Source organism: Bos indicus, chromosome 10 (genome assembly GCF_029378745.1).
Source record: "Bos indicus isolate NIAB-ARS_2022 breed Sahiwal x Tharparkar chromosome 10, NIAB-ARS_B.indTharparkar_mat_pri_1.0, whole genome shotgun sequence".
Taxonomy (NCBI): Eukaryota; Metazoa; Chordata; class Mammalia; order Artiodactyla; family Bovidae; genus Bos; species Bos indicus.
Window position 1 is genome coordinate 37,014,897 of NC_091769.1, and position 17,536 is coordinate 37,032,432.

The window sequence follows — 17,536 nt, forward strand, 5'->3', positions numbered from 1 at the left end:
CAGATGTCTGAAAATGTGTTTAGCTTTGAAGGCTTCTTTTAAACCTACAGCATTACATCGATTCTTTAAATGCTTTATGACAGGTGTCATTCCCTTGTCTTCTGTTTTACATTCTTTCCCATGAGTAGTCTGCTGTTCCATCCTTTTTCCTCTGATCTGTTCTTTTTTCCTTCCCTGCTTGTAAGGTTTTTCTCTTCGTCTTTTTTCAGTACCTGATCTTTATGTGCCTAGGTATGACTTTTTTTTTTTTTTTTTTAATGTTGCTGAGCTTCTTGGATCTGTGGATGAAAATCTTTCCCTTTGGGAATACTTTTGTTCAATTTCTCTTCAAATGTTTCTCCTTTCTTTCTCCTGCCATTTTGGAAGTGCTGCTACTAGTATGTTAGATCATCAGATGTGTTCCACAGGTCTCTGACACGTTTTGCCTTTTTCTCTTATCTTTCAGTCTAGATCCCCAACCCCTGAGCCATGGACCAGAAAAATTGTCTTCATGAAACAGGTCCCTGATGCCAAAAAGGTTGGGGACCACAAGTCAAAATGATTTACTTTAATAAATTTTCGCTCACTTCAGTTTCTGAATAATTTACTTTAATAATGTTAGCTCACCTCAGTTTTAAGGGTAGGATCGAACTCTTCTTTCAGACAGGGCCCTGGAATCTTAAGTGCTGTGACACTAAGTTTCTGTTTTCAGGCCAAGTTTCTGCATCACTGGAAATTCTGCAGAAGTCCACTGGAGGATAATTGATGGTAGCAAGACTTGTTTTCTGTTGAGGGCAGCTTTTAGTCTGCCCATACTCAGGCATTAAAAGTTTGGTTTCTCTGTGTTCCAGCAAAGTTTCTTTGCCTATAGCATCCTTTTTCTGTCTACATTTGTACTTCAGCCAATGTAGGTGCCATGCAGGGTTGAAAGCACTAGTGGTCTGTGGTCACGTAGAGATGGCTGGTCCCTCTCTGGAATTCAGTTGATTTAGACTTACTTTGTACCCAGAGGTATTCAGTGGCTTTAAAGAAAGAATAGAATTTTAAATTTATTTAGTGTTTTGTCACTGTATGTTCTTTGTGAACTTCTATATTCTAACTGGAAGTCCTTTATTGAAGAGTTTTTGAGTGAGGTCAAGATCTCAAGTCAGTTTTTCAAGGGGTACATTGATTTTGTTGTTGCTTTTGCATATTTGAGGTAAATGAAAGTTATACAGATAAAGTGACTTTAAGGTTAGTGAGTCATGCTAACATGTTCTCAAGATACATTGGTATAGTTTATATGCTTTCAGTGATGAATTAGGCAAAGTGGGAAACTAAAAAGTTGATTTGAATTTTGATGAATTATAAACACTGAAGTCTAGACAGATTGTATGTATTTGCCTTCATCTACCGCCATCCTACCCTTTGATTTTGGAAGAACTAATGCTGGGTTCTTTACATTGAAAGTTAATTTTTTCAGTTTTCAATTTGAAAAATCACCTGGCAGCAACATTGTGACTGCAGTGGGAAAACTAGTAGCTAGTACATTTTAAAATGGTTAACATGTTATGTTTTATGTTGTATGAATTTTATCTCAATTAAAAAATCAATGAGCTGTTTGAAAGGCGCTCTCTGATGTTTATTTAAATTTTTAATCATAATGGACATTTGTGTGCTTTTATTGGCAGTTGTTTATTAGTCTGTAGATTTCAAGAGTTTGATTTTGTATCAGTGCCAGCTAACTTTCAAAATTGAATTCATTTGAAGAATACTGTTAGGTTTGATCTTAGCCAAAAGGCTGAGAAGCCATGAAGAATACTATTAGAAAAATAACTGTTACAACATATCTTGCTTTTTGATTTAGTCATGAGAGTTACTTGTTAAAACTTTACCCTTTGTTTTATAAGTTTTTCATGAAAAATTGACGGAATATGTAAAAGTGTGATGTTGGTAAACCGTTGAGAAACTTGTTATGTTATACAGAGTGCTTTTTTTTTTTTTTTTAATGAATGGCTCTTGAAATCTGATGTGATTTTACTTGGTTTTCAACAATCTCTTTTTCCACCTTTCCCTTCTTGAGTCTTATTTATGGATGATTCTCTCCTTTTTAACCCTCCCTACTCTGTCTCTCCAGCCTTGGCAACAGTTTTGAAGATGGCTCCCATGTAACGTCACCATTAAACCCAAATGAAAACTTCAATGTTGTCATTAAAGAAGAGCCTCTGGATGATTATGAATATGAACTTGGTGAGTGCCCAGAAGGGGTCACTGTGAAACAGGAAGAGACAGATGAGGAAACAGATGTATACTCAAACAGTGATGATGATCCTATACTAGAGAAACAGCTGAAGAGGCACAATAAAGCTGATAACCTAGAAGCTGACCATCCATCTTCTAAATGGCAACCAAATAGCCCATCAGGTGTTGCTAAAGCTAAAATGTTCAAATTAGATGCTGGAAAGATGCCAGTAGTCTACCTGGAGCCCTGTGCTGTCACCAAAAGCACAGTGAAGGTTTCTGAGCTCCCTGACAACATGCTTTCCACATCTCGGAAGGATAGATCTCTGTTGACAGAATTAGACTATTTGCCTGCGTACGTTGAAAATTCTAATGAGACTGGCTTCTGCTTAGGCAGAGAATCAGAAAATGATCTTGGAAGACATTCACTAGATATCAGAGTGGTACAAAAATATCCCTCACTTAAAGAAGCTCAGTGGAAATACCCTGATATATCTGACAGTGTTAACACAGAAAAACTACTTGATGGTTCAAAGAGTTCAGTTGGGGACTCGTTTTTAGGAAAAGAGGACTTGGGCAGAAAGAAAACTATGCTTAAGATTTCAGCGGCTCCCAAGACTGTGAATGCTAATCAGAATGCCCCTCCAAATGTCCCTGGAAAAAGAGGAAGGCCACGAAAACTGAAACTGTCTAAGGCAGGGCGGCCACCTAAAAACACAGGAAGATCTTTAACTTCTACGAAGAACACTCTTACGGGCCCTGGAAGTACCTTTCCAGATGTGAAACCTGATCTGGAAGATGTAGATGGTGTTCTCTTTGTTTCCTTTGAATCAAAGGTAAGATTGTCATTTTCAGCTTTCTTTCTAAGGCCAAATAATCATCACTGAATTGTATACTAGCTGCTAGTTATCTTAGAATGTAGTTACTGTGAATGCATCCATTATATGAGGTTGTGTGCATGGGAAGGGGAGTATCTCTGAAATATTGGGTTAGCAGTATTAACCCAACGCTTCAACTAGATTATTTTTCTTTCAGATTTTTAGAGAAACTTAGTCTTTCTAAATTGACTACACAGAGGTTGAATTCTCTCTGCCTGTTCTTTTCCTCCCTCCTTGTTAATTGCTGAGTAAATCTATTTTTATTTAAACAGGGGCTTCCCAGGTAGAGCTAGTGGTAAAGAACCTATCTGGCAATGCAGGAGACATAAGAGACGTAGGTTCGATCCTTTGGTTGGGAAGATCCTCTGGAGGAGGTTATGGCAACCCACTCCAGTATTCTTACATGGAGAATCCCATGGACAGAGGAACCTAGCGTGCTACAGTCCATGGGGTCACAAAGAATCGGACACAACTGGAGCAACTTAGCATGCATGCAGAGGAAATCAGTATACAAATTGCAATAAATGGGCATAAATACAGTTCTAAGTCAGTTAGCTGAGTGTATTATATTTAAAATTTTTGCTTTCTCCCCACTATTAAAGTGATGTTAATGTAGAACATTTAGAAAATAGTGAAAAGTATCAACATGGAAAAAATGCCCCTGGTTTACTTTTAAATCCTTAGAAGTGACATTAACCACTTTTTTTCTTTCCTTTTTTTTTTTTTTTAAATACAGGAAGCTCTAGATATTCACGCAGTTGATGGAACAAATGAAGAATCTTGTAGTCTTCAGGCATCAGCTGCAAATGACCCAGGTATTATATAATAGTAAAAAAAAAACAAGAGAGAGTTGGAGAATTTGGCTCTAGAAGTGAAAGAAGCAATGTGTAGTCTGCTGTAGTATATAGCAGCTTATTTTTATCATTGTTTTTTGAGTAGGTTGCAGAGCAAGAATTTCCCAGTTGGAAAAGGAATTGATAGAAGATTTGAAGGCCTTACGGCACAAGCAAGTCATACATCCTGGTCTTCAAGAAGGTATAATTCTCTAAAAACTATGCAAGCCTGGTTTTGTTGTTGTTGTTGTTCTTCTTCTTGCCCTCTCTTTTTTTCTCTCTTCCCTTTGCACCTTCCCCAAACCTTTTCTGTTTTCCTTCTTTCCCCTTTCTTTTGATTTCATTTATTTTAGCCCTTCTCTCAGCTTGCATTTTTTCTGTTCTCTCTGTTCATGATTCTTTCTCTTAACTAAAAAGCATGCCTAGGTCTTTGGTGTCCTAAGAGAAACCTTTCAGACTCTGAGGATACTGTTCTGTCATTGGTGAAGCATAATATATTATGCATTAAAAATGTATCATGGTAAGAAAGTGGTGTTTTTCTTTCTTATAATGCAATTTTGGTTGCTTTTGTTTCTGGGGGTTTTTGAAGGTTCCTTTGTTTTGTTTTTGGAGGGAAAGACCCTACTTTTTTTATGTACTTGGTAATATATTTAGCTGTGTAAAGAGAATACTTATTTCTCATATGTGACTGTAAACATTTTATATATTTCATATATTGCTTGGAGTGTAGTTTAAAATTTTAATCATTACATATTTTGTTGAAATAGTTTATCTTGGCCTTGATTATATGGTTTAATCCTTTTTTAAAGAATAGCAAAATTTACCATACCTATGCCATTATAATTAACTACTGACTTTCCTCCCTGTTTGCACTGTAAATAGAAGGACTATAAACCATGCCTCAACTTTTAGTTTTCTCATATCTTTTATTTTAGATATGCTTCTTGGAGTAGTTTGAGTTTTGACACTTAGTCAATTTTCAAAGGACTATCTAGGCTGATTCACATTGTATAGTTGATCATTTATATGAAAGTCTAAGCATTATATACCAACAGAACATTGATTTATAAACAGCCATTCAGTTTCTAAATTCACTGGTAATATTTGAACTTTTTGCTTTAACGTGAGACTGTGTGACAGTATGGTGTTAAAGTATGTAAATTTCAACCCAAGTAATTAGGACTGGATACTGTGGATTGTAATGGAAGATCAGTCATGTCATATTAGTCTTGCTGGTAATAATGTTTGCTGTCCTTTATTGTTTGTTTTCATTTCTGCTATTTTATTTAAATAATAATCTCTTTTCTCAGTTAACTTTTCGTTTTCCCCTCACTCCTACATTTTTTTAAGTACTCTTTATAACATTTGCATTGTGTTCTTTCAGCCTAATGACCACATTTATTGTCTTAGTTCTAGAGTTAAATATATTTAGTGCTCCCTGCTGATCTTTTTGCTCTGTTTGTTAGTTTTTTTGGCTAAGGTTTGAGTTTTTTTCCTTTCCTTATAGACATTTTAGTCAAATCTGTGATTTTTTTTCCCTTTGTGTAATGGGCCTTCAAAGTCAAATGCTTATGGGAACTAAGCAGGTAACATATAGTGAAATTAGCCTGAATTTGTGGGTGGGGTTGGACTCTAGTTGGCTGGAGTATAGGTTCTTTTTCTAAGGGGTCATCCACATGAGTTCAGTTCAGTCACTCAGTTGTGTCTGACTCTTTGCGACCCCATGAATCACAGCACGCCAGGCCTCCCTGTCCATCCCCAACTTCCGGAGTCCACCCAAACCCATGTCCATTGAGTCGGTGATGCCATCCAACCATCTCATCCTCTGTCGTACCCTTCTCCTCCTGCCTTCAATCTTTCCCAGTGTCAGGGTCTTTTCCAATGAGTCAGCTCTTCGCAACAGGTGGCCAAAGGATTGGAGTTTCAGCTTCAACATCAGTCCTTCCATTGAACACCCAGGACTGATCTCCTTTAGGATGGACTGGTTGGATCTCCTTGCAGTCCAAAGGACTCTCAAGAGTCTTCTCCACATCAGTGAATTGTCAAATAGGAATGTAGGCCCATTATTTTCAGAAATTCCCATTGTAGTGTAGAAGATAAAGTAAGTATTTTTATGTAAAATCTATCCGTTGTAAGTGGTGGCAGCTGATAAAGTTTTTTTGAACAGAAAAGTGTGTGAGGCATCCATCACCTTTTAGTTACTACACAAATTATGCATTTAGTGTTCAAGTTTGTACTTAATCCTCACATTGTTAAGGGTAAATTCAACTACATTCTTATATAGTTTTACAGTTAAATCTGTAATCCATGTGTACTTTCTAAAATCCATGAGGCACTTTCCATAATGTATAAGGTAGAATTACAGTTTGGAGGTTTTCCTGTATTTTATTTTGGCAGATGTCTCCCCCAGCCCCCAACCTTTGCTTAAGACTTAAAATATTAAAAGAATTAAGTTAGTTTGACTAAATGTTTATAGTAACTTATGGTGCCAGCTAAGTATCTGCAGATAGTGAAAATACTTGTCTAGATTCCTTTCTAATAATTGATGTTTGAAGTAATTTATTAAATTTATTACATTTCAATTCAGTAATGTCCTGTTTCTTTGCCTTTCTGTCAACTGTAGCATTTCCTTATTTTTTAGAAAATGAGCACTTCTAAATCTTAGAAAGATTTTGAGCTGGAAAAAAAAAAACTTGAAAAGCTTTGTGAACTTCCTTTGTAATTGTGGAAGAAATGTTGATTTAAGCCTGAGAAAATGTTTTTATTGTTGTTGTTTATAGTTTTGTTGCTAAAATAAGATTCTTAATTTTGTTTTCCACAGTGTGATATTTTTGTTTTCTATACTTTTCTTTGCTGCTTCCAAACTGGTTTATTTTCTAAGCCCATCATCCTGAAATTACAATTTTTTGATCTTTAAAGGTATTGTTATAAAAGCGTTTTCTACTTCATTGCTACCAAGTAAATTAATTCTATGTCAGTTGTTACATTCATGTTTTATTTTAAGTAAGTATTAGATTTGCAGAAATATTGGAACCATAGTACAGAGTTCCTATATACTCAACATCCAGTTTCCCCTGTAGTTAACATCTAACTTGAGCGCAATACATTTGTTACAATTAGAGAACCTACTGATATACTATTATTTACTAAAGTGCATACTTTATTCAGATTTCCTTAGTTAGTTTTCTATGTTTCAAGGTATCACCTAGGAAAATGTCGTAGTACTGCATCTAGTAGTCATGTCTCCTTAGGATCCTGTTGGCTGGGATGGTTTCTCAGACTGTTTTGTTTTTAATTATTTTGACCGTTTTGAGGAATACTGGTCAGGTATTTTGTAGAATGACCCTCAGTTGAGATTTGTTTGATATTTTTCTCATGGTTCACCTGAGACCATATGTTTATAGGAAGAAGACCACAAAGGTAAAGTGCCATTCTCATCTTACCATATCAAGGATAAATATTATCAACATAATTTGTCACTGACATTTTTATGCTGTACTCTTTGGAAGGAAGTCACTGTGTAGTCCACACTTAATGAGTGGTAAGGTATGCTTCTCTTTCTTGAGGAAGGAGTATCTGCATAAATTACTTGAAATTTTTCTGTAGCCAGAGATTTCTTTCTCCCTCATTTTTATTCAGTCTTTTATATCAGTATGAACTCCTGTCAGTTTTAATGTTAAATTCCTTAAATGACAGTATTCCCAGGGCACTCTCTCTTTCTTTTTAGTTACTTAAAAAAATCTCTGTAGTGTTAAATCAGTGGTTAGGTAGAGTTTTTCTTTTATATATCTATATCTACTTTTCTGTTCTATGTTCAGTAGTTATACAGGTTTTTCTTTGGAGTGTATTTCTGTGGATATCTCCTATTTAAGTGCATTTAGCTAGATGCGCACTTTTTTTTTTTTTTTTTGCTACAGTTTATCATCTTAGGTGATTCTGCCTTGAACCTAAAGGGTTATCTGTTTTTGTTTCTTTCTTTATGAGTCTTTTTTTTAATGGTGAGATAATGTATTCTTAGGAAGTTGCTCCTAATATGATGAAAAGGCAGAAGCATTTAGGGGTATGATTTAAACCATCATGTGCAAAGCATTATATGCTTTTATATGCTAAGAATTATTTAACTTATTTTTGCAAGCTGAAGTTATTCTCATTCATATGGAACCGACTAAGTCTGGGTCTTATGGCAAATAAGTCTTCATGGCAAATAGATGGAGAAACATGGGGAAATAAATCTTCATGGCAAATAGATGGGGAAACATGGCAAGTAGATGGGGAAACAATGGAAACAGTGAGAGACTTTATTTTTTGGGGCTCCAAAATCACTCACTGCAGATGGTGTCTGCAGCCATGAAATCAAAAGACACTTGCACCTTGGAAGAAAGCTATGACCAACCTAGACAGCACATTAAAAAACAGAGACATTACTTTGCCGACAGAGGTCTGTCTAGTCAAAGCTGTGGTTTTTCCAGTAGTCATGTGTGGTTGTGAGAGATGGACTATAAAGAAAGCTGAGTGCCAAAGAATTGATGCTTTTGAACTGTGGTGTTTGAGAAGACTCTCTGAGAGTCCCGTGGACTGCAAGGAGGTCCAACCAGTCCATCTTAAAGGAAATCAGTCCTGAATATATATTCATTGGAAGGACTGATGCTGAAGCTCCAATCCTTTGGCCACTTGATGTGAAGAACTGACTCATTTGAAGAGACCCTGATGCTGAGAAAGATCGAAGGTGGGAGAAGGGGACAACAGAGGATGAGATGGTGGGATGGTATCACCGACTGAATGCACATGAGTTTGAGTAAGCTCTGTGAGGTGGTGCTGGACAGGGAAGCCTGTTGTGCTACAGTCCATGGGGTTGCAAAGAGTCGGACACGATTGAGCGACTGAACTGAAACTGAAAGTCTGGGTCTCAAGTATTTGTTTCTTGGGGAAGGATTTTCTCTAAGGACAAACATTTCAAGATGTGTAGGTAAGCTAAGTTGGGAATTACTTTGAGTAGTGTCCATGTGCCATTGACCTCTCTACTGTTAAGGCTTTAACAAAATAAGTATATTTAAAATAAATTTGATCTTTGTGTTGATATTTTTCGGAGAAGGCAATGGCACCCCACTCCAGTACTCTTGCCTGGAAAATCCCATGGACGGAGGAGCCTGGTAGGCTGCAGTCCATGGGGTCGCTAAGAGTCAGACACGACTGAGTGACTTGACTTTCACTTTTCACTTTCATGCATTGGAGAAGGAAATGGCAACCCACTCCACAATTCTTGCCTGGAGAATCCCAGGGACAGCGGAGCCTGGTGGGCTGCCGTCTATGGGGTCACACAGAGTCAGACACGACTGAAGTGACTTAGCGGTAGCAGCAGTTGATATTTTTAGGATCACTTGATACACCTTTTTGTGGGAAGATGGCAGTTCAAAATATTAGCAAATCCAGACAAGAAGATATGTAGGGAAAACAGTCTGTAAATTTGATTGTCCTGGTCTAGATTTTGCATGTCTGCCTACCTATTTGGCTGTATGGATACATTTTTAACAACTTAATTCCTTTCTTTCTGTTTTCTCTGTAGGCTCAAGTAGTTTTTGTCTGTAATAATAATATGTTTCTCTTTTCAAAGCACTACAGTATCTGATTTTATCCTTTGTTTAGGATTCAGTGTGACTTGAATTTCTGCGATATTTTGCATTCTGCTCCACTCTGGTTCCACTCTGCTCTTCCTCCCCACCTTTCCTAGTTAATTCCTACTTATTCTAATTTAAGAATTACACTCTCTGTACAGTTTTACCAGGTTGCCTTGGGCTTTTCAAGTATCGTTCCATTTGCCTCTCACAGGATTTATTTACCCTATTGTAACTACTAATGAGTCAGTTGGGAAAACAACACAAAAGCTCCATGAGGTCTGGGAAATGTCTTTGATCTCTGTCCTCATCTGTATTGCAGAGCATTTGAAAGAGAAGGTACAGTTAATTCTTAAAACATAAAACTCAGTGCAGTGGATTGATACTTCACTGATGAGAAAGCAGAAGCTAAGAGAAATTTAGCCCAAAGTCAGGATTAGAGAACAGTTTTTTGACCCATATTAACCTGCCTGCCAAAGCAGGAGACGTAAGAGACACGGGTTTGATCCCTGGTTTGGGAGGATCCCCTGAAGGCGGGCATGGCAATCCACTCCAGTATTTTTGCCTGGAGAATCCCATGGACAGAGCAGTGTGGTAGACTACAGTCCACAGGGCCGCAGAGAGTCGGACCCAACTGACAGTGGCAGCACACAGGCACACGTTTTTCTCCCTAGTTGATTGAAACATGAGGAAAATACTTCATTGATGTTCATTTTAATCACATTATGTGATTCAATAAAATAAGCATGATAAAATGATACTTATTTTAAAGAACTAGAATTATAAACTAAAGCCAAATTGCCATCTCTGTTTATTAAGTTTTATGTGGAGTATATACAAATCAACCTTAAGAGAACTTGAAGCTTGTAACCTGACCAGTGTCTTCACCTTGCAGGAAACGAGTACTATGTAATAAGCTTTTTATTGGAAACCTGTACCTGTGACTTCTAGTAGTTAATACCATGATAGTTGATGCCTTCAATTTCTTATTTCAGTTTTGTTCAAATTTAGGTTAAATGCTTTCCTTCTCAGTAATATGAAGCCAGTAATTGTACAAACAAGGAAATCCAGATTAGAAACTTGTCACTAGTAACAGAAAAAATTCAAATTTAAGAACAATAGGATATAGATTTATACCAATAAGATGAGGACAGTTTTAAAAGTCCAGTGATATAAAATGTTGATGAGGATGTGGATCAGCAACGACTTTTAACGCTATTGGGGAGAGTATAAATGGAGAGTTAATTGGCAGTCTAGTGAACAACTTCCCAACTAGTGCAGTATTGCATGTGGTTATCCATGATTGTGTGACAGGTATGCTCTTGAAACACTTGATCTCAGAGTGGCCAGACAAGACCACGGGAAATTAATAACTGTAACTGGTTGCCTCTAGCCATAAGCAGCCTCATGTTTATTCCAGTTTGTTATGTAATTACTGTTTTCTTATTTCCCATTAAATAAGAAAGATTCAGAATAACTAGGTGTATCAGTTAGAATTCTGAATTGCAAACATCAGAATCCACTCACTCTGCAGGTGAAATAGAATATAAATTTATTAAAGAATATCAGATGATTTACAGAGAGAATCTCCTGAAAGGCAGAAAAACAGACTCTAGGACTATGCAGTCAGGAAAAATGTCCAAAAAAAAAAAAAAAAGGAAAAATGTCCAAATTATATTCCCTGAGACTGCAGCCATGATATTAAAAGACGCTTACTCCTTGGAAGGAAAGTTATGACCAACCTAGATAGCATATTGAAAAGCAGAGACATTACTTTGCCAACAAAGGTCCATCTAGTCAAGGCTATGGTTTTTCCAGTGGTCATATATGGATGTGAGAGTTGGACTGTGAAGAAAGCTGAGCGCCGAAGAATTGATGCTTTTGAACTGTGGTGTTGGAGAAGACTCTTGAGAGTCCCTTGGACTGCAAGGAGATCCAACCAGTCCATTCTAAAGGAGATCAGTCCTGGGATTTCTTTGGAAGGAATGATGCTAAAGCTGAAACCCCAGTACTTTGGTCACCTCATACAAAGAGTTGACTCATTGGAAAAGACTGATGCTGGGAGGGATTGGGGGCAGGAGGAGAAGGGGACGACGGAGGAGAAGGGGATGACAGAGGATGAGATGGCTGGATGGCATCACTGACTCCATGGACGTGAGTCTGAGTGAACTCTGGGAGTTGGTGATGGACAGGGAGGCCTGGCGTGCTGCGATTCATGGGGTCACAAAGAGTCGGACATGACTGAGCAACTGAACTGAACGGAACTGAACTTAAGAGCCCATACAAACAGTCTCACAACATTGAACAGTTACTACCATTTTCAACATAGTACACTGAACACAGTATACTACAGCTAGGACATTGATTACTTTTACCTCTAAAAGTTCTTAACTTGGCCAAATAGTATCAACCTCGTTAACACAATTCTGCATAGTATTCCTTTGCTTATGGTCCTCTCTTCTAGATTGGAGCCTTTTATGGCTACATCTGTGTTTTAACACCTCTCTATTGAAGAGGTGGGGGTTATAATGTGGAAAAGTAATAGCTTTTGGAAAGGTTCTCAGAATATTTTGGGCAGCCACATGTATGTCAAACAGTATCCAGTAAATTAAAGATGAACATATCCCATTATATAGCAATTCCACTCTTGGATAAATGCCATAAGGAAAAGCTAAATACACTAGAGAAACTTTCATACATGTTCATATTTGTGATAGACTTTTTTGTACAAGATGTACAATTACCCTGCAGTATTTTTTGTAATAGTTTAAAATAGGAAACAGCTTAATTCTCATCAAAAGGAGAATGGTGAATAAATGAGAGTCATTCATAATCTGGAATAGTGTACAACAGTGAAAATAAATCATGTAGAGATACACCTGTCAACATAGACAACTCTTTGATGTAAAATGTTAAAGAAAAAAAGGTAGAAACATAGGTAAAATATATGCTTTCCCAATACCTACAGATAAGCCATAATATTTATAGGCTCCATTAACCATAAGTATCTTAATAATAACTAAAGAATTAGTAGCCTTCACCAGGCCAGACGCTCAGACTATTGTATGTTTGTATTAGAGGTCCTAGAAAATCTCTGGGGTATAAAGTATTAAAGTACAAAAAGTCTGAAGTCTGCTGTGTTTATGTATTAGTTATCTATTGCTGCTTAACAGATTGCTACAAACCTAGTACCTTAAAACAACACATTTACTGTCTCAGGGTTCAGTGGGTCAGGTGTTAGGCCATAGCCTAACTGGGTCCTCCTTTTAAGGTATCACAGGATTGCACTCAAGATGTGAGTCTTGTCTCCTCATCAAAGGTTTGAGTGGGGAGGGATCTGCTTCCAGTTTCCCTCAGGTTGTTGGCAGAATTTTTATCCTTGCAGCTCTAGCAGGATGGATGATAACACTCACTCTTAGATTATCACATATACATACATAATCATGTACATCCTATCCCTTTTGCCACTGGTTAGAAGCAAGTCACAGGGCCCACCAACATTCAGGATAGAAAAGGGAGGATTTTGTAAATATATAATACCCAGGAAGTGAGGATCATGAGGCCACCTTGAAGTCTGTCTGCCACTTTCAACTTTTATTTCATCATTTCTGGTCTCCACTTATTCTTTATTATACCCCTCCCTCCCCCCTCCACCCCAACCAGAGATTAAAAAATACCCAATATGAAAAAAAAATACCCAATATGATTCTTTTTTTTTTTTTTTTGTAGTGGGCTTAAAATTGAATTCAGTGGACCCAACAATGAGCATTGATCTTAAGTACTTGGGAGTACAGCTACCTTTGGCTCCAGCCACTAGCTTTCCATTCTGGAACCTTACCGGAGCCAACCCTGCCTCTCCTGGTGAGTGCACAGTATTTGTAAACTCAAACAAGTTTGTGATAAAAATAAAATGCTACCATTGTTAGAGACATTTAGGATACTCTAATTAAATCCTTTATCTAGTGGTGAGTCTTAACTATAATTTATACATTTTAGATGAAATCTTAGTAATTAATTAGATATTAAATATTGGCTTCCTTGAATTTTGATCGTCTTTTACTTTTACTTTTATAGATGCTGGATTTCCCTTTGTTTCTAGGACAGGGAAGACCAATGATTTCACCAAGATCAAGGGATGGAGGGGAAAGTTTCATAGTGCTTCTGCATCTAGGAATGAAGGTAGTCAGCTTTTTAAAAATTTAAAAATACATTCTGAAACATGTGGCCAAAGACTCTTGTTAAAAGTAAACCTTGGTTATTTTTCTTTATCTCTTCTTTCGATGCTTTAAAATAAACTGAAAATAATTATCTTGCCTTTTTTTGTTCATTTTCTGTGTCTTGTAGTCCCTATCCTGGGTTTCAGTCCCTAACCATGTCAGACTTAAATAATTCTTGCAGCCTTTTCAAACTACACTTCCTTTCTATTCCTACAGTTATAAAAAGCATCATCGTCAAGCATTATTTCAGAACTGTATACTTTAGAGCTGTATAGTGATTTCCAATAATGTTACAGTACTTCAAAATAAACTTCTAAATCCAATCTGAAATCTAAATTTTGATTGTGTGTCTGTTGGTCTCCTTTCTTAGTGCTTTTCCTTTCAAACTGCAATTGTTTGCAGTTACACTCTAACTAGATAAATTTATTGTTTATTCAATATAATTTTTCTCCTCTTTGAATCTTTGTACAGTATTATAATAGTGTAATGCTTGTCTCTGTTAAACTTGCTTTTTCTTGTTCCTTAAAAACTAAATTTTATACTACTGTTTTTGTGCCCTTAACTTTTTCCCTTCTGAGGAGGGACCGTTTGGAAGATCTGGTAGCTTATAAATGAATGCTCCTGGCCTTTTTAAGTGTATTTTTCTAGAGACATAAATATCTGTCTTACATTTCTTTAAGTATCTGTTTATCTTTATTTCTAGGTGGAAATTCTGAAGGTCCATTGAAAAACCGTTCTGCTTTCTGCAGTGATAAGCTGGATGAATACTTGGAAAATGAAGGCAAGCTGATGGAAACAAGCATGGGTTTCTCTTCTAATGCTCCCACGTCGCCTGTGGTATACCAGCTTCCCACCAAGAGTACCAGCTATGTTCGAACACTTGATAGTGTGCTGAAGAAGCAGTCTACCATTTCCCCTTCTACCTCTTACTCTTTGAAACCTCATTCTGTACCCTCTGTCTCTCGAAAGGCAAAGTCTCAAAACAAACAGGCAACTTTCAGTGGCCGAACTAAATCATCTTATAAATCCATTTTACCATACCCTGTTTCACCAAAGCAGAAGCACACTCCTATGATTCCAGGAGATAAGATTACCAAGAATTCTTCAAGCACCACCTCAGAAAACCGGGTGAATAACTTGATTGTGCCAACTTTAGATGAAAATACATTTCCAAAGCAAATTAGTTTGCGGCAGGCACACCAGCAGCAGCAGCAACAGCAACAACAACAGGGATCTCGCCCTCCAGGCTTGTCTAAGTCTCAAGTGAAGCTAATGGATCTGGAAGACTGTGCACTTTGGGAAGGAAAACCAAGGACCTATATCACTGAAGAGCGAGCAGATGTATCCTTAACAACTCTGCTTACGGCTCAAGTAGGTACCTTTTGTTTTCCAAAAGCATATTAGTCTTGTCGAGAAAGAATTAGGTCGTTAGAAGAAATGGGAATGGGGCTTTTTGGCAGGAGGATGGGGTGTTCAGTTACCTTAGTGACAGCTAAGGAAATGTCTTCCACATTTGTTCTTTATCAACTAGATATCAAGTGTAGATTCCTCCTACCAGCAGAGGGAGACTGTACAATCATGCTTTTGAATTGTCCCTCTCCTTTATAAAGGCAGCTGACTATTTTGAACATTTTTAATTTCATTCTCCAGCATGTGGGCAAGTACATTTACTGGGCTTGTTAAAAAGAGCTTTGAAAACTCTGCTTAAAAGGTATTAAATCCCAGAAAATGCCCCAAATTATCAACCTACAGAGAAAATGGTTTTGTCTTTTATAAAATTATATATTAAGAAATTTTCATTAATTGTTGATTCACCTATGGTAACATAGGTGAATGGTATGTTAAAGCCTTGGTGCATGTGAAATGATACAGGAGCATGTGGATAAGTTTTCTGTCATGAAATTTCTGTAGTTTACCTTCCATATTTTAAATTCTGTGACTATATTCTAAAGCTGAAGATCATCAGATATTGGGACTAAATATAAATTTTATCTTTTATAATCAATCATTCCTAAAGACTTTTCATTTTCAGTTCAGTTGCTCAGTCGTGTCCAATTCTTTGCGACCCCATGAATCGCAGCACACCAGGCTTCCCTGTCCATCTCCAACTCCCGGAGTCCACCCAAACCCATGTCCATTGAGTCGGTGATGCCATCCAACCATCTCATCCTCTGTTGTCCCTTCTCCTCCTGCCCTCAATCTTTCCCAGGATCAGGGTCTTTTCCAATGAGTCAGCTCTTTGCATAGGTGGCCAGAGTATTGGAGTTTCAGCTTCAACATCAGTCCTTCCAATTTATCACTCAGGACTGATCTCCTTCAGAATGGACTGGTTGGGTCTCCTTGCAGTCCAAGGGATTCTCAAGAGTCTTCTCCAACATCACAGTTCAAAAGCATCAATTCTTCTGTGCTCAACTTTCTTCATAGTCCAACTCTCACATCCATACATGACCACAGGAAGAACCATAGCCTTGACTAGACGGACCTTTGTTGACAAAGTAATGTCTCTGCTTTTTAATATGCTGTCTTGGTTGGTCATAGCTTTCCTTCCAAGGAGTAAGCGTCTTTTAATTTCATGGCTGCAGTCACCATCTGCAGCGATTTTGGAGCCCAGAAAAATAAAGTCAGCCACTGTTTCCACTGTTTCCCCATCTATTTGCCATGAAGTGATTGGACCATATACCGTGATCTTTGTTTTCTGAATGTTGAGCTGTAAGCCAGCTTTTTCACTCTCCTTTTTCACTTTCATCAAGAGGCTCTTTAGTTCTTCACTTTCTGCCATAAGGGTGGTGTCATCTGCATATCTGAGGTTATTAATATTTCTCACAGCAATCTTGATTCCAGCTTGTGCTGCTTCTAGCCCAGTGTTTCTCATGATGTACTCTGCATATAAGTTAAATAAGCAGGGTGACAATATACAGCCTTGACATACTCCCTTTTCCTATTTGGAACCAGTCTGTTGTTCCATGTCCAGTTCTAACTGTTGCTTCCTGACCTGCATACAGATTTCTCAAGAGGCAGGTCAGGTGGTGTGGTATTCCTATCTCTTTCAGAATTTTCCACAGTTTATTGTGATCCACACAGTCAAAGGCTTTGACATAGTCAATAAAGCAGAAATAGATGTTTTTCTGGAACTCTCTTGCTTTTTTGATGATCCAACAGATGTTGGCAGTTTGATCTCTGGTTCCTCTGCTTTTTCTAAAACCAGCTTGAACATCTGGAAGTTCACGGTTCACATACTGCTGAAGCTTGGCTTGGAGAATTTTAAGCATTACTTTACTAGTGTGGGAGATGAGTGCAATTGTACAGTAGTTTGAGCATTCTTTGGCATTGCCTTTCTTTGGGATTGGAATGAAAACTGACCTTTTCCAGTCCTGTGGCCACTGCTGAGTTTCCCAAATTTGCTGGCATATTGAGTGCAGCACTTTCACAGCATCATCTTTCAGGAGTTGGAAAAGCTCAACTGGAGTTCCATCACCTCCAGTAGCTTTGTTCATAGTGATGCTTTCTAAGGCCCACTTGACTTCAAATTCCAGAATTTTGGCTCTAGGTGAGTGATCACACCATTGTGATTATCTTGGTTGTGAAGCTCTTGTTTTGTACAGTTTTTCTGTGTATTCTTGCCACCTCTTCCTAATATTTTCTGCTTCTGTTAGGTCCATACCATTTCTCTCCTTTATCGAGCCTATCTTTGCATGAAATGTTCCCTTGGTTTCTCTGATTTTCTTGAAGAGATCTCTCGTGTTTCCCATTCTGTTGTTTTCCTCTATTTCTTTGCATTGATTGCTGAGGAAGGCTTT

At 37.6% G+C, this 17,536-nt stretch overlaps 1 protein-coding gene across 25 annotated transcripts in view; it reads left to right on the top strand.

Annotated features, from left to right (window-relative positions):
* MGA (MAX dimerization protein MGA) overlaps positions 1-17,536 on the top strand; it is a 148,964-nt gene that overhangs the window by 80,687 nt on the left and 50,741 nt on the right. For 21 of the 25 annotated variants that reach the window (XM_070797306.1, XM_070797305.1, XM_070797318.1 and 18 more), the window contains exons 3-8: positions 2,096-3,035; positions 3,814-3,892; positions 4,014-4,112; positions 13,252-13,383; positions 13,597-13,701; positions 14,443-15,110. In XM_070797306.1, the coding sequence (XP_070653407.1) occupies positions 2,096-3,035; positions 3,814-3,892; positions 4,014-4,112; positions 13,252-13,383; positions 13,597-13,701; positions 14,443-15,110 (2,023 nt within the window). The remainder of the gene's footprint in view (positions 1-2,095; positions 3,036-3,813; positions 3,893-4,013; positions 4,113-13,251; positions 13,384-13,596; positions 13,702-14,442; positions 15,111-17,536) is intronic. The other 4 variants (XM_019968572.2, XM_019968576.2, XM_019968581.2 and 1 more) reach the window with 1 other exon arrangement.